The sequence below is a fragment of the Suncus etruscus genome, chromosome 14, assembly GCF_024139225.1.
Source record: "Suncus etruscus isolate mSunEtr1 chromosome 14, mSunEtr1.pri.cur, whole genome shotgun sequence".
NCBI lineage: Eukaryota > Metazoa > Chordata > Mammalia > Eulipotyphla > Soricidae > Suncus > Suncus etruscus.
This window is the reverse complement of record NC_064861.1, coordinates 61665947-61690244: the sequence shown is the minus strand read 5'-3', so window position 1 is coordinate 61690244 and position 24298 is coordinate 61665947. Positions and strand designations below refer to the sequence as shown.

The following is a 24298-nucleotide window of genomic DNA, read 5'->3' as shown; positions in this document are numbered from 1 at the left end:
TTTTTCTGGTTTTTGGGCCACACCTGGTGATGCTCAGGGGTTACTCCTGGCTATGCGCTCAGAAATCGCTCTTGGCTTGGGGGACCATATGGGATGCCGCCGGGGATCGAACCGCGGTCTGTCCTAGGCTAGCGTGTGCAAGGCAGAAGCCTTACCGCTTGTGCCACCGCTCCGCCCCGCTTCAAATCTAGAAATTCGCCTGGCCTGGGCGGAGGAGGCGGAGTCAGGCTAGGCCCCTCCCAGAGGCGGAGTCAGGCTAGGCCCCTCCCAGAGGCGGGCCCCAGTGGCGGCGTCCGTCGCAGCCTCCCTTGCTGGGCCCCACCCACGAGGCTCTAGATTTCGGCGCGCGCTCCCGCCAGGCTGGATGCTTCAGAGCGCGGCCCCGGGTGAGCGTGCGCGCGCCCGAGAGCGTGCGCCCCGGGGCTGCCAGAGAGAGAGCTGCGTTGTGGAGCGAGAAGAGCAGAGCGGAGGCGAAAAATAAAAAAGGTGGGGTCGCGGAACGCGGAGAGAACCCCCAAATCCCCGAGAGACCCAGAAAGAAAAGATTGTGATGGGAGATCTCTTCTCTTGAACCTGGGAACCCCACCTCCATTGTCCTGCGGCCCCGCCCTCCATTGGCCACGCCCACACCTCACTCCTCGATGCTGATTGGTCCCCAATCACGCCCCTCCTCCAGCTCTCCGTTCCCATTGGCTCGTCTTCCACGTTATCCTCGTCTGAAGTGTCTGATTGGCGCGGGCCACACCCTCTCATTTGTCGCTAGGCTCCGCCCCTCTCTCTGGGCTCCTCCCACCCCAGCCTCTTTCATTCATTCTGCAGCCAACGCAGCTGCTGCTGGCTGTTTGAAGTATGGGGTGAATTTGAACCTGTTCCCAGCCCCTCAGGGAGTTATGGGTTCTCGAACCCAGGCTCTCCAGGGACATCCAAGGCGGTAAAGAAGTCGCCTAAACTCTGGGAGTCTCTAAAGACGGCTGGAAGGCTTTCCCCGAGGAGGTGAGGCCTACATGAACTCTTAAGAATGCTTAGAAATTTGCTCCAGGGAAATATTGGGAGGGTGTTCTTGGTTGGAGCTGAAACCTGAAAGAGACTGGCATATCCTGGACATTCCAAAGCAGCCGACCAATTGAAAGACTGGGATTGGTGGGGACCCAAAAATCGGTGGGAGTCTAGAAGAAGGTTCCGTTAATTGAAGGGAATGAAGCCTGAGTCCTGAAATCTTTCCAAGCAGCTGTTCAGCAGGCCGGATATAGAGGGGCATGGTGGGGATGGGGGTGGGGATTCTATGGGAAAACTGCGGGGAAGGGATGGTGCTGGAACTGAGAAAGAGAAGGGTTGGGATTTGCTTGTTTGCTGAGTAACTGCTCTAGGTCAGGTACCTTCTGGGGTCAAAGCTCTGAGTGCTTAAAAGAAGAAAACATAATCATCAAATATACTGTACTTCAGGTGGTGATAAGTGAACAGAGAACAATAGCGCGGGGGGATTGTGGTAAGACAAAGGAGAGGAGATTTTCTATTTTATGGAGTGAGTAGGGACAGCTTTGCTTTTTTCCCCTTTTTTTCTTTTTTCTCCTTTCCTCTTTTTTTTTTTTTTTTTTTTTGTTTTTGGTTTTTGGGTCACACCCAGCACTGCTCAGGGGTTACTCCTGGCTCTATGCTCAGAAATCGCTCCTAGCAGGCTCAGGGAACCATATGGGATGCCGGGATTCGAACCACCGACCTTCTGCATGCAAGGCAAACACCTTACCTCCATGCTATCTCTCCAGCCTCCTTTCTTTCTTTCTTTCTTTCTTTTCTTTCTTTCTTTCTTTCTTTCTTTCTTTCTTTTCTTTCTTTCTTTCTTTCTTTCTTTCTTTCTTTCTTTCTTTCTTTCTTTTTTTGTTTTTTTTTGGGGCCACACCCGGCGATGCTCAGAGGTTACTCCTGGCTGTCTGCTCAGAAATAGCTCCTGGCAGGCACGGGGGGACCATATGGGACACCGGGATTCGAACCAACCACCTTTGGTCCTGGATCGGCTGCTTGCAAGGCAAACACCGCTGTGCTATCTCTCCGGGCCCTCTTTCTTTTCTTCTTTCCTTCCTTCCTTCTTTCTTACTCTTTCTTTCTTTTTCTTTCTTTCTCTCTTTCTTCTTTCTTTCTTCCTTTCTTCTTCCTTCCTCCTTTCTCTTTTTCTTCTTTCTTTCTTCCTTTATCTTTCTTCTTTTCTTCTTCTTTCTTTCTTTCTTTCTTTCTTTCTTTCTTTCTTTTCTCCTTCCTACCTACCTACCTACCTACCTACCTACCTACCTACCTACCTACCTACCTACCTACCTGGTGGTATGCAGATTTTACTCTTGCTCTGTCTTTCAAGATCTTTCTGAAAGGTGATTGGGGGCCATATGGAATGCCTGGGCAACATGCAAGGAAAGTACCATTACCTACTGTACTATTCTTCTGCCCTAGGAAGCTTTTCTTTCTTTTCTTTTCTTTCCTTTCTTTTTCTTTTCTTTTCTTTCTTTCTTTCTTTCTTTCTCTTTCTTTCTTTCTTTCTTTCTTTCTTTCTTTCTTCTTTCTTCTTCTTTCTTTCTTTCTTCTTTCTTTTGGTTTTTGGGCCACACCCTGTGACGCTCAGAGGTTACTCATGGCTATGTGCTCAGAAGTTGCTCCTGGCTTCTTGGGGACCATATGGGACGCCGGGGGATCGAACCGCGGTCCGTCCTAGGCTAGCGCAGCAAGGCAGGCACCTTACCTCCAGCGCCACCGCCCGCCCCCTCTCTTCTCTCTCTCTCTCTCATCCTCTCTCTCCTCATCTCCCTCTCTCATCTCCTCTCTCTCTCTCTCTCTCTCCTCTCTCTCTCTCTCTCTCTCCTCTCCTCTCTTTCTTTCTTTTGGTTAGCCACACCCGGCAGTGCTCAGGGGTTACTCCTGGCTCTCTGCTCAGAAAATGCTCCTGGCAAGCACATATGGGATGCTGGGATTTGAACCACCGCTGGTCCTGAGTCAGCTGCTTGCAAGGCAAAAGCCCTACCGCTGGCCCTTAGGACAACTTTTCTATTACCATATTTATGCAGAGACCTAAGGGATGCAAGTAACTCCAGCAGTTACATAGGCAGGGGATTTTGAACACAGGACATTATTTAGTCCAAGGTAATTCAAGTAATTATGCTAATTGAGAAATGGCAACACTGGCCTGAAGTTTATGGATTAAGTTTGGAATGATTTTTTGGGGCCACACCCAGCGGTGCTCAGGGGTTACTCCTGGCTCTTTGCTCAGAAATTGCTCCTGTCAGGCAAGGAGGACCATATGGGATGTCAGGATTCGAACCACCATTGGTCCTGGGTCAGCTGCTTGCAAGGCAAATGCCCTACTGCTGTGCTATCTCTCTGACCCGATGTATTTTATTTTTGTTTTTGGTGCCATACTTAGCAGTACTCAGGGATTACTTTTGACTTTGTGAAAAGGACCACTCCTGGTGGACTCTGGGTTATCATTTGGGGTGCCAGAGATTGCACCCAGGGCAGCCATGTGGTAGGCAAGCACCTTAACCATTAGTTAAGATAATATATCTTTCTATTCCCTCAATCTGGGATCATGTATTTTAAAGCCATGAGAGTCAGGAAGTAAGTGTGACTGGAGAAAAGAGGTTTCCAGAGTGAAGTATTTCAGTGTTGAGTTTGAGGAGGTTGCGATAAACAGCAAGGAAGACTTGGGACAGACAGCCAGTGAGGTAGAGTTAAGTTCCAGGAACTGTAGGAAGCCAAATGAAGAACATTCTCCAGGATAAAGTGATGATTGCTGTGTGCTACTGATCAATATGAACAGCACTGAAGACCTTAGTTAATTTAGGTGCCAAGGAGGATGCTCCACGTTTTCCAAATGTGCAACTTAAAAGAAAATGGAAGGGGCTGGAGCGATAGTACAGTGGGTAATGGGTGATGTGCTTGCTTTCACATTGCTGACCTGTTTTGATCCCTGACACACACACACCCTTGGACATTTGAGCAGTGCAGATATGGCCCAAAACCCAAAAAGAGAGGACGAGAGACTGGGAAGAAGTGCCCAGAAGAAGAGCACTTACTTTGCATGTGTGAGTCCTTGGGTTTGATTCCCAGCATGACAAAACAATAACAAATTAGTGGAGCCTGACTACAGCCAGCTTAAAGTTTTGTAATGAGAAGCAGAGGGAGGGAGACGTAAGGCAACTGGAGGAATGTGAAGTTCAGTGAAGGTTTTGTTTTGTTTTCAAGACAGACGCAGCCTGTGTTTCTGCTGATGGAAAGAATCCAATAGAGAGGAAGAGGCTGAGGATGCAGGAGAGGTAGGAGAGGAGAAATGCTGGACTTCTGGAGTTGGGTAGCTGGAGCCAGCTGGGTCAGTCTCTGCGGAGAGACTGGGTTGGACAGAGCCCTGGTACAGAGGCAGACACTAGAATGCTGAAACCAGCAGTGAATGATGCCTGGTAAGATGCCCCAGGGAACAGGCCAGGGACTGGCTTGGATGTGCTAAAGTTTCCCTCTGCTCCTGGAAAGCTGGTTTTGATTTGGATTCAAGCAAATGCCCTTAAAGGGATAAGCGACCTTTCTAGCTTCATTTTATTTATTTTGAGACCATTCTCAGGGGTGCTAAGGGCTTATTCTTTGCTCTGCATTCATGATCACTCCTGGCTGGGCTCAATGGACCATATAAGGTGCCAGGGATCAAACCTGGGTCTGCCAGATGCATGGCAAGCACCTTCCTCACTGTACTATTGTTTCAGCTCTAGTTTTTCACTTTTTACTACAAACTTCTGAGGCCAGATAAGCTGGCAGGAGTGAGGGGAACTGACAAAATGCCATAGAGAGAGGCAGGTAGAAGGGGCTGGAGCAATAGAACAACAAGTAAGGCACTTGTCTTGCACACGGCTAACCTGGGTTCACTCTCCGGAACCCCATATTATGTTCACCCAAGCCTCTTAGGAATGATCACTGAGTGCAGAATTAAGGTAATCCCTGAGCATGGCTGTATGTAGCCCCAAAACTAACCAGAAAATCTGAAGGCAGGTAGAAGAAGGTAGTAAGGTTTCCTTATCATGCAGGCAGTTGAGGCACCTCATACCAGCTCCCAATTTAGGTGTGGCATCCTGAGGAGGGTCTCAGCATCTCAGACTCCCTGGAGCTCATGAGCTAAGGGAATCCCATAATTATCATCTAAGTTGTGGATAAGGCTTTTTCCTGTTTTTTTCCTGCCTACGTGGGTGAGTTTGCTGGAGGAAATGGAGTGGGGTGGGAGCAGTTGTCTGCATTCCCTAGTGGCAGTCCCTTTACCCAGGAAGCAACCACAGGGGCAGTGTCCAGGGTAGTGTTCCTCCAACCTCACTCACAGTGCCCTGCATATACCCTTCTATGTCCCCAGAAGTCAGCACTGTGAGGAGTTGGCCTGACCCAGCGGATGTGATTCCCAGGACAGAATGGTGCTGGACTCAGGGACTCAGGTGTATGAGCAACCACCGCCTAGCCAGCCAACCAGTCCCACATCTGTGGGCCCTAGGCTGAAGCCCTCAGATCAAAATGGGACTCCGTTGTATCCCTGGCCTCGATCCCTTGCCTTGCCTCTGGCCCTATCAGTTCCCTCAGGCCTGCATCGCAAGTCTGAGCTGCAGCCCTGCCGGGAGCTGCGCTTGGCCCACCGCACTCACATGCATCGCAGCGAGAGTACCTACACTGTAAACAGTACCGGCCGTGGGGGCCGTGGCCTTCTCGGCCAGACACCATCTAGACGGGGACTGGATCTAGGTGGAGGCACCCTGAGGCCTGCATCCTCCTTGCCTCACATTGCTAAGACTCGAAAGGATGCCAGCAAGAGTGGTACCAGCAAGAGCCCCTGCATGTTGGTGGCCTTACGGCCAACCAACATGGACATTGAGCGGGTCAAGTTCTTCCAGTCCCATTACACCTACAACCCTCAGTTTGAGTACCAGGAACCCTTGCCCACGGCTGTGCTAGAGAAATACTGTGCGGCCTCTGGACAGTTCATCCATCAGGTCAGTCCAGCCTGCCCACCTTGCCCTGGCTCTCACCACCCAAGAGGCCTATCCTCACCAGCTACTGCGGCCCTGTGTGCAGGCAGTTGGCATCATTGAGGCTGTCCTGGAGAAGTTTGGCACCTATGAACAATTTGAGGCGGTCACCGGGGGCCAGCTGCTGACCAAGTGCCAGATCTGGTCCATCGCCCGCAAATATATGCAGAAGGAAGGCTGCGCTGGAGAGGTGAGCTTGCCCTGCTTGCCTTGCCTCTCCCCTTTGTGACCCACTTGAGGATGCAGAGAGTTGAATCAGGCCTGTGCCAGGCTAGCCACAGCCCTGACTGAGAGCAGGGGTGGCCTGGCCAGGACCTTAGCCTGGCTGCGCTGTGGCCAGAGCTCAGGGTACTTCTGCCTGCAGGTTGTGGTGCAGCTGAGTGAAGACCTGTTGTCACAGGCAGTGATGATGGTGGAGAACAGCCGCCCCACACTGGCCATCAACTTGAGTGGAGCCCGTCAGTACTGGCTGGAGGGCATGCTCCGGCATGAGATAGGTCAGCATGTGGAGCATGTGGGTGGGCGGTGGGCTGATAGGTCAGAAGAGCCAGGGATGGAAACAGTGAGGTGGGATTCTCATCTCTGTTCCCCCTTCCTGCCCTTTTAGGGCTCACATTCGCCTTTTGCTCCTTCTACCTCTTGCTCCTTCTGAATGTGCTATTCCTCCCTCACTTTCTCTAATTTCCCCTAATAGTGGAAACAAGGCTTCTGGGGTCCAGCTAAAGCCACCAACCTATGAGTCCTTGGGGTGTCTGGAAGGCCAGATACTGAGACTGGAATTGGCTGGGTATGCATTGAGCTGACTTTTGCAAGGAAAAGTCAAGGGCATTTTGCACTAATGACCCTGCCTTTCTGTTTTTTCCTCAAGAATCATGTGGCGGGGCCGGAGTGATAGCACATCAGTAGCGGCGTTTGCCTTGTACACAGTCAACCCCAGTTCAATTCCCAGCATCCTATATGGTTCCCCGAGCCTGCCCAGAGCGATTTCTGAGCCTAGAGCCAGAGTAACCCCTGAGCAACAGTGGGTGTGGCCCCAAAACAAAACCAAAAAAAAAAAAAAAAACAACAAAAAACTCATAGGGCAAAAGGATAATAAGTAAAACTTATTTGACCAAATATGAGCATACTGGATGTGGGCTGGGCATATAGTTCTGGACAAGTCCAGGTTCTGTATGAGTTGTTTCTGTTTTTTGTTTTGTTTTGTTTTGTTTTTTTGTTTTTTGTTTTTTTTGGGGGGGGGTTTGGTTTTGGTTACACTTAGCAGTGCTCAGGGGATACTTCTGGCTCTGTGCTCAGAAATCGATGCTGGGATTCGAACCACCATTGGCCCTAGGTCGGCGGCTTGCAAGGCAAACGCTCTACCGCTACGCTATCTCTCTGGCCCCTGTTTCTGTTGTTTATTTGTTTTGTTTTGTGGATGGCAGTTCCCAGAGTCGGTGGGAAATTCATTTATTTTTTCTTTTTGGGTTTTTGGGTCACACCCCGTGGCGCTCAGGGATTATTACTCCTGGTTCTGCTCAGAAATTGCTCCTGGCAGGCTCAGGGAATAAGATGGGATGCCAGGAATCGAACCAGTGTCCGTTCCAGTTGGCAATTATAAGACAAACGCCCTACTGCTGTGCTGTCGCTCTGGCCCTGGGTGGGAAATTCTTGCACGTGAGCCTTTATAGGTCCATGGGTGCTTATTCAGCTAAGTGTCTCTATGCCGCCAGGCCCTGGAGAGTTTGCTTTTGTCCAGGGCCAAAGAAACAGTCAATCTCCAGATAGGTGGCTGGACTCAAGGAGAACAGGAATGCCCTGGATCCCTTGCCCAGCGCTGCTGCTTATTGCCTCCCCTGCAGGAACACACTACCTGCGGGGCGTGAACAATGCGCGGCAGCCATGGCGCAACGCTGAGGGCCGGCTGCAATACGGGCTGCGACCTGCTAACCCCACAGAGGAGGGTCTAGCCAGCCTGCACAGCGTGTTGTTCCGCAAGCACCCCTTCCTGTGGCGCGCTGCGCTGCTCTACTACACCATCCACCGTGCCGCTGCCATGTCTTTCCGCCAACTCTTCCAGGACCTGGCTCGCTACGTGCAGGACGCCAATGTGCGCTGGGAGTATTGCGTGCGCGCCAAGCGTGGCCAGACCGACACCTCGCAGCCGGGTGGGCGTCCAGCCTGGTCCCAAGCACAGGGGGGTGGGCAGGGTAGGGTGGACACCTCGTGAAATTGGTCTGATTCACCGTGCTCTCTGCCCACAGGCTGCTTCAGTAAGGATCAGGTGTACCTGGACGGCATCGTGCGCATACTGAGGTACCGCCAGACCATCGACTTTCCAATGCTGACCTCCCTGGGCAAGGTGAGGGGCCATGGTCTACCCCCGCCCAATACATATACACACGTAACCCTTTGGTCCCTGAACTTCACAATCCCTCTGGGAGTGGAGCAGAGGAGAGGAAATGACAGTCTGGCAGTCAGATGTAGGTGTCTGATAGGGCACAGTTTAGGAAAACTATAAAGTAACTTAGCAGAGGGAAAAAACTCCAGTTGAATTCTCGGCACCGCATATGGTCTCCCAGCACACCAGCTATAACCCCTGAGCACAGAACTAGGAGTAAACCACCACTATCAGGTGCAGCCCAGAGATAAAGCCAGAAAGAAACAGGAGCCTGAACCCACATAATAGAGGGTCATTTTTATTTTATTTTATTTTTTGGTGTTTGTGTGTGTATGTGTGAATGTAGGTGATTCTCCAGAGTGGGGTACTTTTCTCATTAAAGGGCAGTCAGGAAAACCTAGGACGGACAGAGCTGGAGACATGGCCATCTGGGCAGTCTTTGTGCCACACTGGGGAAGTCCAAGTTCATGTGAAGCAAACATTAGACAGTTCCCTGGGCCCAGGAGATGATTCATAGCACCCCAGGCTTAATTAATCTCTGGCACTGCATGATCTAGCTCCAAACCAAATCCCAAAGAAGGCAACTCTATGGGTGTCAGCGTTTTTTGTTTCTTTTGTTTTTGAGCCATACCCAGCGGTAGTGCTCAGGGGTTACTCATAGCTCTGTACTCAGTAATTGCTCCTGGCAGGCTCGGAGGACCATATGGGAGCCGGGGATGGAACCTGGGCCTGTCCTGGGTCGGCCACATGCAAGGCAAATGTCCTGCTGCTCTGCTATCACTGGCCCCTTTATGGGAGTCAGGAACAGCGGGCAGGGGGAATGAGCCCAGGAAAGGACCAGGAAAGGGCTTGGTAGTTAGTCCTACACAGCTGATGGTGGTCCAGAGTCTTCGAGAGCTTTCAGGACAAATTCACATCAACTCAGAGCCAGCCTGACAGGAGGTTGACAGGCTGATTGGTGGGGACTGTGGGGCTTGGCATATGTGGGGAGGGGTGGTCAAGGGGTCTGAGAAATATCCCAGGGAAGGGAGAAAGAAGCAGCTAGAACCCAAGATTGAAGTTGACAGGAGTGGGCTGGGTTGTAGTCTTAGACAAAGGAGGCTGCAGGAGAGGACAAGCCACCTGGATGCAGCTGTGGAAGGCCTGGGTTTCTCCTTGCAGGTGTCCTATGAGGACATAGACCTTCTGCGACCCCATGGGGTGCTGGAAAAGACCCGAGTGCCCCACTTCATGCATGACTTGGCACGCTACCGGCAGCAGCTGGAATACATCATGGCCACTAACCGGCTGGACGAGGAAGAGCTGGGCCGTCTGCTGCCTGACTGAAGCCAGTGGAGACCTGGACCAAGGGCATGAGCACCGGTCCAGAACATGACAGCTGTATGCTCCCATCACCTCAGTGTCTCTTGGGGAACTGGAAGGACAGAAACAATGAGGAAGGAGGAGCAACAACCTTAGCTGCTCTATGTTCCCCGCAGCAGCATTGGCCCCCCTGTCTGCCTGCCGCCAGTACTCTGGGGAGCAGAGGAGAAGCAAGGAGGCAGCTGGGGAAACTGCATGGAGCGGGAGGTGGGGAGGTGGGAGTAGAAACTTGTCCCTGCATGACATGGCCTTGGGCATCTCTTCATTCTGTGTCCTCTCCTCCCCCACCCAGCCCCTCGGTGCTTCTCCAGCTTCCACACTATCTACCTCTGGTGGGGGGGGCGGGGGGCTCTCTCTCCTGAGGTAATTCCTGAGATGGTGGTACTGGTTGTCACAGGATGCATGAGCAAGGCTCCTGGTGGCAGAGACCCAGCAATCGCTCCTCCCACTGCTAGTGCATCTGTCCCAGCTTCTGCCCCAGTCCCTCTGGGGCAGTCTTGGAGGATGCACAACTCCTCTCCAAGCTGGGCTGTTCCCAGCCCCACTCATTCATCTCCCCTCCCTCTGCTCCCCCTTTCCTCATCTCTCCCTCTCCTCTGTTCCTCTCACTCGTGCTCACAAACGTGCCCACGAGTCCCGCCCAAGAACTCACCTCACCCTCCTCCAGTGGACTCTGCTGTCCCTGCCTTGGCCCACACCCTCTGGCCAGTGGGCAGCAGTAGCCACAGTCCGGCCTAAGGGGCAGGCCCCTTGTTCCAGGCCTCAGGTTTGTTTTTCCCAGATAGACAAACCCCCACAGGGGAGTAGGTGGGACAGAGATGGGTGATGCGTCATGTATTTGTGTCACCTCAGACTCAGTGGTGCCGCTGACTGAATCCCATTCCCACCCTGAGCCTGAGTCCCACCCTCCCTCCCAAAGCCAGAAACAGAAACATGGCTGAAGGCCCTTATTGGTTGAGAGGATGTGTATGTACTGCTCAGAACCCCCAAGCTTCCGTCCCAAGAGAAGCCAATTAAACTAGGTTACAGTGAAATGTGTGCTTTGCTCCCCCCAAATCCATTCCTCTTCCTCTTTTCCCCACCCTCCTTTGGTATAGGGGATCGAACTCAGGGCATCTCACACAGGCAAGGCATGTGCCTCACCACTGAGCCCTCCCTTCTAATCTCACTTCTCAAGGAGATGTGCTCCAGTCCTCCTGAAATGGGGAGAGATCTATTTCCTCTCTGGTGCCCGGCCCCTAAATGGCTAATAGGTGGGAAGGGCCACGGAAGAGAGTGCAAGAGCAGGTTTGTGTTCCACAGGGAGCTCAGATCTCCAGGAGTGTGGCTTGGGCTGTTGAGGACAAATTGGGGCTGAGGATTGGGTCAGGAAACAGAACTTCCCCAGCCACAGGAGATCTTGGGCGAGCCAGAATGGAAGACAACTGGGCCTTGAGTGAGTTTCCTTCTGGCAGCACTGGACAGAGGTGGCCTTTGTAGCATCCCTCCGTGCCAGGTGGGGATCCAGGCAATCAGGAATCTAGAGAATGGGAGAGGGAATGATCAGATAGATGCCCCCCCCAAAAAAACATGGCTTCCCTCTTGCTGGCTTGGGTTTTAGGCAGTCTCACACCTTTTTTTTGGGGGGGGGGATTTGGGTCACACCCAGCAGCGCTCAGGAGTTACTCCTGGCTCAGAAATAGCCCCTGGCAGGCATGGGGGACCCTATGGGATGCCGGGATTCAAACCACCATCCTTCTGCATGCAAGGCAAACGCCTTACCTCCATGCCATCTCTCCGCCCACCCCCAGTCTCACACCTTCTGATTCATCTCCAGCGTCAAAGTCGGGCTCGGGTTCGGGTTCTGGCTCCGGTTCTGGTTCCGGCTCCGGTTCTGGTTCGGGCTCGGGCTCGGGTTCAGGTTCTGGCTCCTGTTCTGGCTCGGGTTCTGGTTCTGTTTCCAGTTCGGGTTCAGGTTCTGGCTCCTGTTCTGGCTCGGGTTCTAATTCCGGTTCTGGCTGAGTCCCTTCAGGGGCCTCGGCTTCCGCCTCGGGCTCCCAGCCGGTTCCAGATTGTCCTGTCTCGGAGCCCTCAGGTCCCCGAGCCTCGTCACTGTCAGAAGCTCTGGGCAACCCGGGGCATGCGGGAGTTGAGTGGCCTGGGCAGGGCGAGTCATAGTAACGGTCCCGGTAGCCTGCGGTGGAGAAGGGAGGCCTCGTTTACCTTCTGCAGTTTCCCCTAAACACACCCACCTCCGGGGAGATGCCCCCCGCAGCTATCAAACCCCCCCACGCCCCGCCCCGCCCCGCCCCGCGTGCTCACCAGGGCCTACGTGTTGCCAGTCCCAAGTGGGGTCTGGAGCGCGCACGGTGCGCTGGGCACAGCGCAGCAGCTCCTGGCAGGCGGCCTCGCCCTTGCTCTGCACCAGGAGTAGCAAGCGGCGCACCCGGCGCTCCGCATCGGGCAGCGCGTCCAGCGCCTCGTACTCGGCCCCTGTGAGCACGCCCCGGGCCAGCAGAGCGTCGAGCAGGAGCCCTGAGTCAGCCTGCAGCGTCTCCACCAGGCGCTTCCGCTCGCGGTCTATGGTCTCTGAAGGTCGCTCCTGTGCGTTGCCCATGGTGCAGGCTGGAAGAAGAGAAGAGCCCCCCACCCCGCCACTGCCTTTGATCTCTCCCAGGGAGTCAAGTGGACAGCTTCGTGGCACCTCGCAGCCACTTCTAGAGGGTCTCCTCGGGCTTCTTCCCTAAATATTGTCCATGGCTCTTCTCTCCTGTCTCTGCGCCCCAAGCACCCGCCTCTACTATCAGACTCCACCTCCCCAACCCAGCTGCCTTCCAGATCCCTATCACGCTGCTTCATGCCACGGAGCAGACCAATTTTACCCGTTTCTGTTCCCAATCTCTCCCACTTTAAGAGATAGGAAGACCTAATCGGTCCCGAAATGTTGCAAGTCAGCCCCTGAAGAGGTTGACTGATGGAGGGATGGAGGGCTGACTTGCAACACCGAAACACCCCGCTACCCCCCAGCTGGCAGTCAGAAGAAAGTCAGGAGACCTTTCTAGTCTGAAGAAAGTTTCTGTTCTTATCTTTCTTTGGTTTGTTTTTGGATCAAATCTAGCTGTGCTCAGGGATTACTCCTGACTCTGTGCTCAAGGACACTTGGTGGGCTTAGATCAAATAAAGGTGGTCTGCAAAGTCTACAGTGCAAGGCAGGGATCCTATCCACTGTACTATTGCTTTCAAACCCCATGATCAGCTCTTTAAAAAAAAAAAGTTTGGGGGCTATACCAGATGGTGTTCAGGGGGTTACTTCCTGGCTCTGCACTCAGGAAACACTCTTGGCAGGCTTAGGGATGCGAGGGATTGAACCTGGGTCTGGCTGCGTGCAAAACAACAACTGCTAGACTCTGTATGCATGCTCACTTTTTAATTCCATCCTCACCCCTGTTGACCCTCAAGCCTCTTCTATGTCAGAAAATAATCTTGCCACCCCATTGTTTCACTGTTTGTGGGGAATCTGGATCCATTACTGGTTCCTGAACAGGGACAGAGGGATTCTCCAGGTTCCTGACATCAATCTGTGCCTTGTTCCCTGGGAATGACTTTGCCATCTTGGGAGACACCTGTAGCCTGACTCATGCCTGCACATGCCAAACTTTCTCAGCTTCTTATTTTGAGAAACTCCAGAACAGCAAGTTTTAGGCAAACTCCAGTCTTTGCTTTTTGTTTATTACCATGGAAGGACTAGGGCCCCTTGGAGTGGCTTGACTGGGCAGCAAGTACCCTACATTGGGAGCAGAGAGGTCAGGCCAGTTCATGGCCTCGACTCCCAGCACCCTCCTGCTCCTACCCTCCCTTTGGGACCCCTCAACCTTCTGATAAGCTCTAGGTCTGTCTCACTGCCACCTATGCCACCTGTGCTCTGCCAATTCACACCTTTTGGCCATATGGAGGGGTCAGCCTCCCCCCACCCCAATAAAGAAGGGTCTGACCCCTGCTCTTCTTCCCTCTTCATGTCCTATCTGTACCAAGGGCCACTCCCTCATCTCTGCAGAGGTCTGTCTCACTCCATTGTAGTCTGGGTACCTCACTCCATGTCCTGCTCCCCCATCGGCTCTGCACCCCTCAGGAAAGAGTAACTGTCTCTGTGGGGCTCAAAGAAAAGGTTTGTAAGGGAGCTTACTCCAGCTTCAACAACTATTTCTCCTGCCATAAATGTCTGCTACCACCAGCTGTCTGACCCCTCTTACCCAGGCTGCTCCAATATCCAAGTCCCCCAGTAGCCAGGCTCCCCCCACTTGTCTACACCACTCAGATTTTGCCACACCCTTGATGCTTCTGAGCTTTCACAGCTGTTGTCCCCCAATCCTAGAATGCCCATTCCCTCTGTACCACCTCCAGATTCAGCGATCTTCATATCTATGCAATGCTTAGGGGTTCCACAAGGCAGACTGGCTTCTCCTTTTACCCCAGTGCACAACACAAACCCTCTTCAGCCGTCTGACATTACCGAACTGTAACGGACCCTCTGCCCTCAAGCTGGGGTCAGAGGTGCAGGGTGAAAGGAATAGAACCCAACATTTTCTAGGAGCAGAGAGAAGGGGTTAGGTCCCTCTCTTCTTCCTCCCCACATAATTTCCACTTTGTCCCTCTCTTCTTCCTCCCCACATAATCTCCACTTTAGCTTCTTTCCATGACTTCGGGCCCTGCCCTTCTTCCTGTAAGAGGTGCTTGGAACCCTCCAGATTGCAGGCTTAGAAGTGGTTTCTGACTGTGGGAGGTGGGCAGAGCCATTGTACAGCGGGTAGGACCTTTGCCTGGCACGTAGCCGATTCAATTCCCCGAACCCTAATGTGGTCCTTGCACCTCCAACCCCGCCGGGAATCAGGACCAGGAGTAAGCCCCAGCTGGGCACCCCTGGGTGTGGCCAAAAAGCAAACAACAAAAAAGTGGATATCAAGGTGATATCTGCCCCTTCAAGGGCCAAGGACACATCCGACAGAGCCAGGAGGGTCTAGGTGCGAATCGGAAAGAGGCGGGAGCGGGGGGGGGGGGAATGAACGGATGGACGGTAAAAGGGGTTCAGCCTAGCCTCCCCTCCCCCTTAAGAGGGCTCTTAAAAAGTCCGGGAACGAGGGGTGTGCGGATGCGACCTCCGGGCGGCTCTTACCTCCTCTCCGGGGCGTCTCTCCCCTCCACCCAAGCACTGCGGAGGGGCGGGGTTCGGGGCGCCTGGACTCAAGTTTCCGTCCCCCACCCCCAGCGGTGGGGTGGGGCTCCGGGTTCGGTGCGCTCCAGGCTGCCCCGCTGCGCTCTCCAGCTCCAGCGGGCAGGCGATGACAAAGCAGAAAGGGTTGGGCGAGGTGGGGGTGCGGGCAGCAGCTGCGGCGGCAAGGGCGGGCGGCGGGGCTGCCGGGAACCCGGAGCCCGGAGGGGGTGCAGGGATGGGGTCGGGGTCATTCCATTCGGGACGCTGAGCCGAGGCCCCCGCTCTACCCTCCACCCCACCCACCCCGCAGCCAGCGGTCCCGATACCCCACGCCCCGTTTGGCCCTGGCATTTCCCAGGAGCATTAACACTGTCTACTCTGTCCCAGGCTGTCAGTTAGGGAGCCGGACTATGCCTGGTGGAGCTAGTTGTGACCTTGTAGGAATAGATTCCCCAGGCACCTCCATCCTGGGGCAAGCTTTCCCGCTAAAACTCTAGGGTTCAACACTTTTATGACCCCCCAAACCCCAGCTCCTCATGGCTTCTATGCTCTCTGGTGAGCAGAGAAGAGACCAGAAATTCCAGTGGATGGGGCTGGAGCGATAGTACAGTGAGGAAAACTTTCAGCTGCTTTTCCATGCAGCAGGCCCAGTTCAATTTTCTGGGCATCTATGTTGTCCTCTGAGACTGCCAGGAATAGTTCCTGAGTTCAGAGCCGGTGTTGCCCAAAACTACATACCCTCCAAGAAAGAAGGAAGAAATTCTAGTGGTTAAGGCACTTTCCTTTTAAGAGTAAATTCCGATTAGATCCCAAGCACCCCAGCATCGCCAGAGAGCACAGAAGCAGGGCTAGCCCCTAAGCACTACTGGCTGTGACCCAAACGCCCCTCCCCACATCTTACCCCAAAAGAAAAGAGACCAGAAAAGCAGAGTGGGAAATGCTGTTTATATAAGGTAGGAGATGCCAAATAGGTGATACTTTGCTCAGCTTCCGCCAGGGGGTGCCAGGAGGTCTAGACACACGACAGTGGCAGCTGGACTGCCCCATAGAGCTCCTGCTGGTCTTTCAGCCGGAGGGGTTGGCACCGGAACCCAAGTAGGAGGCCTGGTTTTCTGGAGGGTGGCACATGGCTGAAGCTCCAGTCGGGCCGAAGACTGGGCTTCCCAAAGCCCAGCAGGAGTGGGGCAGCAGAAACCCACCGCTCCTCATCTGAACCCCGCCCCTAGGGGAGTCCCCTTCAAGCCCCAAACAACCACACCCAGCCCCTAGCTCAGACCCTGAGACTATTTACCTTTACCTTGGCTTGGAGAGTTTAACCCCTTGACAGCAAACTCAGTCTCACCCTCCTCTGGAACCAAGGGCTGTATCTGTTTGGGAGAAACCCCCCCCCCCAAGGGAAGGAAGGCTGAGAGAGAACAACCACAGATCTAAGATCCTGGATCAGCCCCTCCCCTCTCTTACCAGGGACAGCTCCAAGTTTTGCAGGCCCCATTCTCCCCCGAGCAGACTGGTGGTGCCCAGCGCCTGGTGGAGAGTCTCTGGGTCAGGCACATTTCTAGGCCACACCCACAGCTGGACCCCACTGGGCTCAGGCTCCCTGTTGTGCTGCAGAGATACTCACTTCAAGGGGGCCTGCAGGCACCACATTTTCATGGGAGGCTGGCAGCAGCATTGGAGGCAGCAGAATCTCCGTGTCCAGAGAACCCCTGTGACAGAAAACTGATGCCCAATGGCCAGTGTCTTCCTCTACTCCTTATTAGGTCCCCAAGGAGCTGGGGTGCAACAGGTGTCAATCTAACCATAACTGGAAAATGCCTGTGCCGGGGGACTGGCCACAGAGGGGCCCACATTCCTCTATTCCTATTTTGGGCTGTTGAGTTAGGGCTGGGGTGCCCCTCTCTATGGGGTGTGCTCCTCTCTAAGGGAGCTGCTTTCAGATTCCATGTGTGAGGCTCTGAATCCCATTCCTTCACCCCCAAAAGAAGGGGCTTGCTGCTCACCTGCCAGCTACCTCTCTGGGGCCCCTTGGCTCAGGCCGTCGGGTGCTGCTGGGCCCCTCAGGGCTGCAGCCCCCCTCCAGAATTGCCTGCACCACAGCTACAGGCAGCCGTGGTAGGCCCGGCCTGCTGAAGTCACTGCTGAAGTCTGCTGTGGCCATAGCCAGCCTGGCTAGCCCAGCCTCATCAGGCCCCCTGGGGCTGGCTGGTTCTTCTTTGAGTAGTGTCAGGCCTGACTTCCTGCACCAAGAAAAGCTTCAGCCAGACCCTGGCTCATCCAACCCACCCTGACTCCCACATAGTGCTCTAACCTTCCCCTTGCCCAGGCTAGTTCTGCCTTTACCTCCTCGTATCACTGGAAGCAGGAAGCCAGGTCCTTTCCAGGGACAGTGTGGCCCCGGGGATGTCAGACATGATGGGGCCACTGGCTGTGAGGCCCAATGGTGTCTCTGAGAAGGGCTGGACAGAGGGTAGAAAACAGCCAGTGCCATATGTCCTCTTCAGGGGCAGGTCTGAGGAGGAGCAGGCTCTGATGTGTTTTTTTTTTGGGGGGGGGGACGACACTATTCTAGGGAAAGAAAAAGCCAAACCTACCGAATAGAGAGAGAGGGGCTCCTGCAGGGCACCACCTGATAGGGGGCAGGCATTGAACTTGGTGGGTATTGGGCAGGATCCTCCCTCCTCCAGCATCAGGGACCTAAGTGGGGGCAGGAGAGGCTCAGTCCCAGGCCCTCAGGGCTCCAGCTGCTCAGTCAGCAGAGCTGAGGCCTGTGGCCAGCGCTTCAGTCACATGTGAGGTGGCTGGGGCTCCCCCCAAAGACAGGTCCTGGGGGTGGGGAGAAGAGGAGGGCAGCATGGTCTGTGCCTGGCTCTTCTGCTGGATTGTTGGGGCTCAGTGATGTGAGGTGCTGGGGGAAGAACTTTTATTAATCAGATCTAGGCGCAGGATCTGGGATTATGGGTTCTTGGTGGCAGAGTTGAGGTGTGCTGGAAACAGTCACGGAGGGGACTGCTCAAGTGCTGGGCAGTGGGGTGCTGAGTGCTCACAGCTTCCTCTTTGCTCCTGCACCGCTGGAGGACCCCGTCTGAAGGGGCCCAATGAAGCACTGGATCAGCTGAAGAGGAAGCAGACGTTCATCAGACTCTGAGCTTGGACCCTTGAAAAAGCCACTTTCCGTGGAGTGGGGGGCAGTAGGCATAAATCTACCTTAGCTGTGGCTTTCCGCTGCCTCCCGTGGCTCTGGCGCAGAGCCAGCACCTCCTTCCACAGGACCTCGCTCTGCCTGGGGGAGGCGAGAGGTGAGGACGCCGGGACTGCGCTCAGTTTTAGCCCCACCGCACCTTGCCCCCAACTGGTGATCCACTGAGAAGAGAGGCACCTTGCAGGAGAAGAAAGGGGCTGCCCAGACTCTCTCCCCGCCGGCCACTCACTGCCTGAGCTCCCGCAGCTGTGCCTCGGTGCTCTCCTGCACACCCCGCAGGGCCTGCACCTCTTCCAGCAGCCGGCCCAGTTCCCCTGGGCGCCAGCGATCCTCAGTGCGCAACGCAGGCACCTGCAGGGGGACCACCGTGGGGTGAGCGTGCCAAGCCTTGCCAGCCATCCCCGCGCCCCTGTGCAGCTTCCGCAGGCCGCTTCACCTTGCGCCGCACGCGTTCCAGGAGCTGCTCTCGGCCACGCAAGAAACTGGGATGCTGGAACTCGACGTGGTCGCGCTCGGGCTGGAGCAGGCCGCCCTGTTCTAGGCTAACCACCTTGCGGAAGCCATCTAGGGAGAGGGCGATGGGGTGTGGGGGACCTATGGAGCCCAGGCCCGGTGTGGGGGGGGGCGGTACGTGGCACCATCTGGCCTCCCTGGGCGCCGCCCTGGGCACTCACACATGTTGAGCTGCCGCACAAAGCTCGCCATGTTGCTGTGCTTGAAGTAGTGGGGCAGCACTTCCTTGGCAAAGCGGCTCTGGTCGCCCACCAGAAAACTGGTCCCATTCTGCAGAGAACACAATCGCGGCCCGCCAACTCGTGAGCCAGGCCACCCCCGGGCCAGGAGAGAACACGCTTTCCTGCACCAGACCGGCACCGGCCGGACACAGCTTGACGCCAGACCAGAAGTGGCTGGAATCCTAACCCTAAGCGAATACTGACTCCAACTCGGCCCAGAGTTCCTACTTGGCTCCCCTAAGTTGCAGATGCCAGATCTAAGGTCCTGCCCTTGTCAGGCGCGACAAGGGCTCTGGGTTCGGACTTGCACAGTGAGATGCAACGCTCGGGGCCTCTATTTTCCCCACCAGTTTGATTCGCTGGTTGGGAACAAAGTGATTTCAAAGATCCCTCCCCTAGGTCTCCAGAGGGCTCCTTCCTGCCCTCCACCCAGTCTTGATGGGGTGGGCCGTCCCACCCCCATCTCACACAATCCTGGCAGGGTCATCTGGGAGGCTGAGCAGAGGAACCCACAGCCCCGGCGCACCCGAGGCAGGGTCTGGGTGGGTGTCCACTTTCACGGGGAGTGGAGGGGCCCCGGCCCTCACCGGGCTCCAGCGGATCAGGTGGTCGGTGCCTGGGTCTCCCACCAGTGCCCACAGCTTGCCGAGGAAGGCAGGCACGGGGCTGGGGCCTGGCTCCGCGGGCAGCGGCGGCTCTTGCATGGCGCAGCTTCGGCCTGGCTCTGCGAGGCTGCGGGGTGGCCTCGGGCTAGTCAAAGCGGCCAAAAGTGCTGATTTTGCCGCCCACCCCGCCCTGCTCCGCCCCGAGCTCTGGGTCAGGCGGCGGCCGCGTGCGTACCCCGGGGCGGGATTCCGGCCGCGCGGCTGCCGTCACCCAGAAGCAGCGGGCAGTCCCTGCACGCGATGGGGCACCGCAGGAGGGAAGAACCGGGTTCGAATTACACCCGTCGTAGGCTTCCCGCTTCCTCCTTTACTCGCCCCAGGGAGAAATCACCCTGTGGCGGCCTGGATGAGCTAGGAGAGTCCGAAAAAGAGATGATTATGGGCACAGGGCAGCGACGGGGCGGGAGGGGTGTGGACAGGAGCCTGGGAAGACGGAATCCAGAGGCGCTATCCTTCTAAACATGCTTAGTGTCCCCCTCCCCCGTGGATAGGTGCTCTTGGGGTCTCCGCCTTTCTCCTACCCCAGAAGGCCTCTCTGATCTCCGCATGTGCCCGTCATTTGCCATCAGAGCTTCAGAGCCGGTCCCATCGTGTTTCCCAGGAGGGGCAGAAGTATTGTCAATCGGTTTATTCAGATTCACCTCCGAGGCCCCTTATGGCCTCCCTCCCCGTTTCCACCCTCATGTTCGAGCCCAGCGGCTCTGGCACAGAATTCGCTGTGTTGTGGGTTCAGGCTGGTCCCCGTGACATCCCACGGGCCGCCTTCCCCCTTAGAGGCACAGAAGTTAACAGGCTTCTGAAATCAGTTGGAGCTCCTGGGCCCCGCATCTGGCTTCTCCTCCGAGCCTGCACCCAGCAACGGCGATGGGACGGACCACCGGGCAGGAGGCGCTTCGACCCTTCAGGCCACGAGCGTGGGCCGCCAGGGATGCGGCGCCCGCGTTAGTTTGAGCGTGTAACTGCGTAGGCGCGGGCAGTGGGCGAGGAAGGCCCGCAGCACCGACGGGCGCACCAGGCAGAAGCAGTGGACTTCTTGCAGTCCCGCGCAACGCGCCGCCAGCTCCTCCAGCGCCGCGTCCAGCTGCGGGGAGGCGGCGGCGCGCACCTCGAGAAGGCGCAGAGTTGTGGCGTAGTGGCGCGAGGCGAAGCGAAGCGGCCCCACCGTGTCCCCCGACAGGCTGAAGCGCAGCACGGCCACGGGCACAGCCGGCTGCAGGACGCGCGTCACGCTCTCGCCCGAAAGGATGGGCTCCAGTTCCAGCTCTACGGCCAGGCCCGGGTGACGGCGGCGCAACGCGGCCCAGGCTTCGTCAGGCAGCGGCGGGGCGCGGGCATCCTCGGGGCACGCACCCCGAAGAGCCAGGAGCTCCAAAGGCGCCCGATCCGGCGCTGCCAGCGTCTCCAGAGCCGGGCGCGACAGGCTGGCCAGGTGCAAACCGAGGGAGTGCAGGTGCGGGCAGGCTTCCAGGAGCTCGAGTACCGAGTAGGGCCCGACGCTGCCCACCAACGTATCGTTGTCCAGGTAAAGGCTGCGGAGCTCGGGGCAGCCGCGCGACACCTGCAGCACCAGCGCGTCGTCCAGGGTGAAGGGCAGGCGCCGCAGGTTGAGGTGGCGCAGGGCACGCGCGTCCCGGCAGAGGGCACGGACCGCGTCCAGGACATCGCGGCCTGCGTCGAAGAGCGGCTTCTCTCCGCGGCACTCCAGGCGCAGGCCTCGCAGCCCTGGACTCCTGCCCGCCAGCGTCCTCAGCAACTCCGTAGCTTCCCGGCGGCTCGGTTCCCTCGATGGCTCGAATTGCAGCCCTAGGTTGCGGACGTGGTCCAGGCCGGAGGACAGATACGGTGACAGCAGGCTTTTTCGTTCCGAGTCGCAACTTGAGGGTAGAGTAGAGGCGCCAAGGCAGGGAGATGGGTCTCATGCGTGTGACCAGAATGGAGTTTCTATCCGCACTCAGGCCTGGGTTTCCTTCCCATGTCCACCCACTACACACACACACACACACACACACACACACACACACACACACACACACACACACACACACACGCCTCTGCCAAAGAGTGGAACCCAACTCTTTGGAAGACATCAAATCAGGCTGAAAGAGAACACAGAAGATAGGATGCTTGCCCTGCATGCAGCCCACCCAGGTTCATTTCCTGGCACCTCATATGATCCCTTGAGCCCCGTCAGGAGTGATCCCTGAGCGTAGGTAGAGCCAGGGGTAAACTGCTTGGTGTGACCCTAAAACTGAAAGAAAATGATCAAGTCAGTTAGTTGGGTCTAAGCAATTTGAAACCATGGCTGATATTAGAGGAGCTTCATCCCAGCAAACTCTGCGAAGATCACCTTCAGCCTCTCTTTAGCAAAGTCACTTGCAATAAATGATGCCCTCTGCCTCAATTTCCTCTCTGCAGGTAGGAGAGGAGATGATAGTAGGTACTACCTATCCACCATGTGGGTTTGCTCTTCCTTTCTTTTTATCTTTCTTAATTAATTAATTCATGTTTTCATTTTTGTTTTTGGGTCACACCCGGCAGTGCTCAGGAGTTACTCCTGGCTCTATGCTCAGAAATCGCCCCTGGCAGGCACAGGGGACCATATGGGACGCTGGGATTTGAACCACCGTCCTTCTGCATGAAAGGCAAACACCTTACCTCCATGCTATCTCTCCGGCCCCTATCTTTCTTAATTTAATTGTTAAATTAAATCACCATGAGATGCAGAGTTAAAACATTGTTGATAGTTGAGCTTCAGTCATACAATGTTCCTTCACCAGCTTCATTTCCCAAAATAATTTCTTTCTTGTTTTGGCGGTCAGCCCCAGCAGTTCTCATGGCTTACCCTGGGCTCTTAACTCAGGGATCACTCCTGGTGGGTTTAGGGATATGCGAGCGCCATACCTGCTGTACTATTTTTCATCCCTCTTCTTTCTTTTTGGATCACAGTGTTTGGGGTGACTTTTGTCTTGAGCATCATTCCTAGTGGTACAGGGGGACCATCTTGCACAGAGGGTGGAACCAGAGATTCCTCCATGTAAAGTATGTGCTCCAGCTGGTTGAACAAGCTTTCCAGAACCACACAGATCTTTTTCTTCTTCCTTTTTTTGGCTTTTGAGCCACACCCAACAGTGCTCCAGGCTTATTCCTAGCTTTATAGTCAGCTATCACTCTTTGCAGGACTCAGGGACCATATGGGATGACCAGGATCTAACCTGGACTGACTGTATACAAGACAAGTCCCTAACCCACTATCACTTCAGATCCACACAGGTTTGTTTAAACATTAAATATGTTACTGTATGTAAGGAACTTAGAACAATGGCTGGCACATGAAACTAGTCAATATACATTAGCAATGGTTTTAATTTTTGGTTTTGGGGCCACACCCTATGGTGCTCAGGAGCTACTCTTGGTTCAGTGCTCTCTCTGGGTCATTCTTAGAATTATTTAGGGGACCATGTTGTGTCAGGGATTTTTTTGTTTTTGTTTTTGTTTTTGGGCCACACCCAGTAACGCTCAGGGGTTACTCCTGGCTATGCCCTCAGAAGTTGCTCCTGGCTTGGGGGACCATATGGGACACCGGGGATCGAACCGAGGTCCGTCCAAGGCTAGCGCAGGCAAGGCAGGCACCTTACCTTTAGCGCCACCGCCCGGCCCCGTGTCAGGGATTTTTAATATGGGGAAAGTCTAGGCCTAGGATGTGGTTCAGGGTGGGGTTGCACATAGCTGGCATATGTAAAATCATGGATTCTATTCTTGGAGAATGTAACCAACTGCCAGCCCAGCCTGGACTAACCCTGGTGTCACCCTGCAACAACAATACACACATACACACAACGCACAGCACTAACTTTCCATAATCCCTAACATCACAGAGAGGAAGAAAGTACGGTGGGCAGAAGGGGCTCACCTGATGCTTATGTTATGCCACACGGCACTGCAAGTGGCAGCAGCAGCCCACGCCCTGCAGACCCTGGCAGCAGCAGCTCTGTCAGGCAGTGGCAGGTAGCAAAAGATGAGTGCCAGCACCTCCTCAGGCAGCTGCTCTCCAGGCTCAGCCATGACTAGGCAGCAATTAGTGGCACCGTGCTCTTGGCAGCTAAGGGCCTAGAGAGAGAGAGAGAAATGGTCAGGAGGTCAAGAAGACCAAACTGACATGGAAACAGGAGAAGCCAGGGGCAGAAATACCTGGCCCAGCAGTTGCTACAGAATCTGCAAGGCCCAGTGCAAAGCAGGAATGAAACATTCTATGTTTAGAATGATTTTTAGAAGCTTCAGATGGTCAAAGTCAACTATTACTTTAAGTTACTAAACTAAGTATGAGTACTCAGGCCCCTGAAATTGGCACTGAATACTTCAGTCTAAAATAAATCCTATGTTGTGAAATCACCCCATGCACCATATTTCCAACCCTGGGTGAAGAGGTCTGAAGGAGGGTGGTCGCAAAGAATTAATAAACCAAACCAGTCAGCAGAGTCATGAAGTCAGTGGCTTCTTACCTTGTGTTCTCTGCATGCCAAGCTAGACTGACCTTTCTTTATTCTCCCAGTACAAATCTATCAAGTGGGGAGGGTAGAGTGAGATCCAGGTAGACTTTTACATATCAAAGGGCTAGGTGAAAGGAAAGAGGAAATTGGGGGAACATTTTGGGAAATTTTGGGTAGTAGCTGAGAATCATCTAATACTGAAGGATTTCTGATTATTATTTTGGGTGAGGGACCACACTGTATTCAGGGCT

General features: G+C 54.9%; 4 protein-coding genes across 7 annotated transcripts; 1 reads left to right on the top strand and 3 right to left on the bottom strand.

The window, feature by feature from the left end:
- Positions 1-4222: 4222 nt before the first annotated feature.
- Positions 4223-10808, top strand: MATCAP1 (microtubule associated tyrosine carboxypeptidase 1). Of its 2 annotated transcripts, none has more exons than XM_049786407.1 (7): positions 4223-4295; positions 5369-5996; positions 6079-6222; positions 6397-6529; positions 7874-8179; positions 8276-8373; positions 9574-10808. In XM_049786407.1, the coding sequence occupies exons 2-7, from the start codon at positions 5424-5426 to the stop codon at positions 9736-9738; spliced, it is 1419 nt and encodes a 472-aa protein (XP_049642364.1). In that variant the 5' UTR covers positions 4223-4295; positions 5369-5423; the 3' UTR covers positions 9739-10808. The 2 variants fall into 2 exon arrangements, with proteins under 2 accessions (XP_049642364.1, XP_049642365.1); XM_049786408.1 differs by having other exon boundaries at positions 4224-4295; positions 5372-5996.
- NOL3 (nucleolar protein 3) lies at positions 10722-15130 on the bottom strand. Of its 2 annotated transcripts, XM_049786455.1 has the most exons (5): positions 14924-15130; positions 12076-12378; positions 11729-11947; positions 11573-11686; positions 10722-11293 (listed from the first exon to the last, which is right to left on the bottom strand). In XM_049786455.1, exons 2-5 carry the CDS (start codon positions 12368-12370, stop codon positions 11286-11288), a joined length of 636 nt encoding a protein of 211 aa, XP_049642412.1. In that variant the 5' UTR covers positions 12371-12378; positions 14924-15130; the 3' UTR covers positions 10722-11285. The 2 variants fall into 2 exon arrangements, with proteins under 2 accessions (XP_049642412.1, XP_049642411.1); XM_049786454.1 differs by having other exon boundaries at positions 11573-11947; positions 14924-15118.
- On the bottom strand, positions 13498-19599 carry HSF4 (heat shock transcription factor 4). The gene is made up of 15 exons (XM_049787418.1): positions 19483-19599; positions 18836-18944; positions 18598-18725; positions 18391-18512; positions 18167-18242; positions 18007-18074; positions 17554-17656; positions 17303-17418; positions 16963-17199; positions 16584-16668; positions 16424-16486; positions 16260-16329; positions 14924-15162; positions 14264-14292; positions 13498-13537 (listed from the first exon to the last, which is right to left on the bottom strand). Exons 1-15 carry the CDS (start codon positions 19597-19599, stop codon positions 13498-13500), a joined length of 1602 nt encoding a protein of 533 aa, XP_049643375.1.
- Positions 19600-20461: 862 nt separating this feature from the next.
- FBXL8 (F-box and leucine rich repeat protein 8) lies at positions 20462-23622 on the bottom strand. 2 transcript variants are annotated; one of them, XM_049786430.1, is made up of 2 exons: positions 23471-23622; positions 20462-21434 (listed from the first exon to the last, which is right to left on the bottom strand). In XM_049786430.1, the coding sequence occupies exons 1-2, from the start codon at positions 23620-23622 to the stop codon at positions 20462-20464; spliced, it is 1125 nt and encodes a 374-aa protein (XP_049642387.1). The 2 variants fall into 2 exon arrangements, 1 of the variants encoding a protein (XP_049642387.1); XR_007502261.1 differs by having other exon boundaries at positions 21303-21474; positions 23471-23586.
- Between the last annotated feature and the right edge of the window lie 676 nt (positions 23623-24298).

Excerpts from the sequence above, each read along its gene's own strand:
- HSF4 (XM_049787418.1), bottom strand. The coding sequence starts at position 19,599 with ATGCAAGAGCCGCCGCTGCCCGCGGAGCCAGGCCCCAGCCCCGTGCCT. Across the intron at positions 17,419-17,553 it reads AGCCCCTCTCTCTCTATTCG|CCCTTCTCAGAGACACCATT; the intron begins GTAGGTTTGGCT and ends CCCTCTGTCCAG. Across the intron at positions 16,669-16,962 it reads CCCAGAGAGGTAGCTGGCAG|GGGTTCTCTGGACACGGAGA; the intron begins GTGAGCAGCAAG and ends TTTCTGTCACAG.
- MATCAP1 (XM_049786407.1), top strand. The coding sequence starts at position 5,424 with ATGGTGCTGGACTCAGGGACTCAGGTGTATGAGCAACCACCGCCTAGC. Across the intron at positions 6,223-6,396 it reads AGGAAGGCTGCGCTGGAGAG|GTTGTGGTGCAGCTGAGTGA; the intron begins GTGAGCTTGCCC and ends TTCTGCCTGCAG. Across the intron at positions 8,374-9,573 it reads TGCTGACCTCCCTGGGCAAG|GTGTCCTATGAGGACATAGA; the intron begins GTGAGGGGCCAT and ends TTCTCCTTGCAG.
- NOL3 (XM_049786454.1), bottom strand. The coding sequence starts at position 12,370 with ATGGGCAACGCACAGGAGCGACCTTCAGAGACCATAGACCGCGAGCGG. Across the intron at positions 11,948-12,075 it reads CTGGCAACACGTAGGCCCTG|GCTACCGGGACCGTTACTAT; the intron begins GTGAGCACGCGG and ends TCTCCACCGCAG.
- FBXL8 (XM_049786430.1), bottom strand. The coding sequence starts at position 23,622 with ATGGCTGAGCCTGGAGAGCAGCTGCCTGAGGAGGTGCTGGCACTCATC. Across the intron at positions 21,435-23,470 it reads TGGCATAACATAAGCATCAG|TTGCGACTCGGAACGAAAAA; the intron begins GTGAGCCCCTTC and ends TCTACCCTCAAG.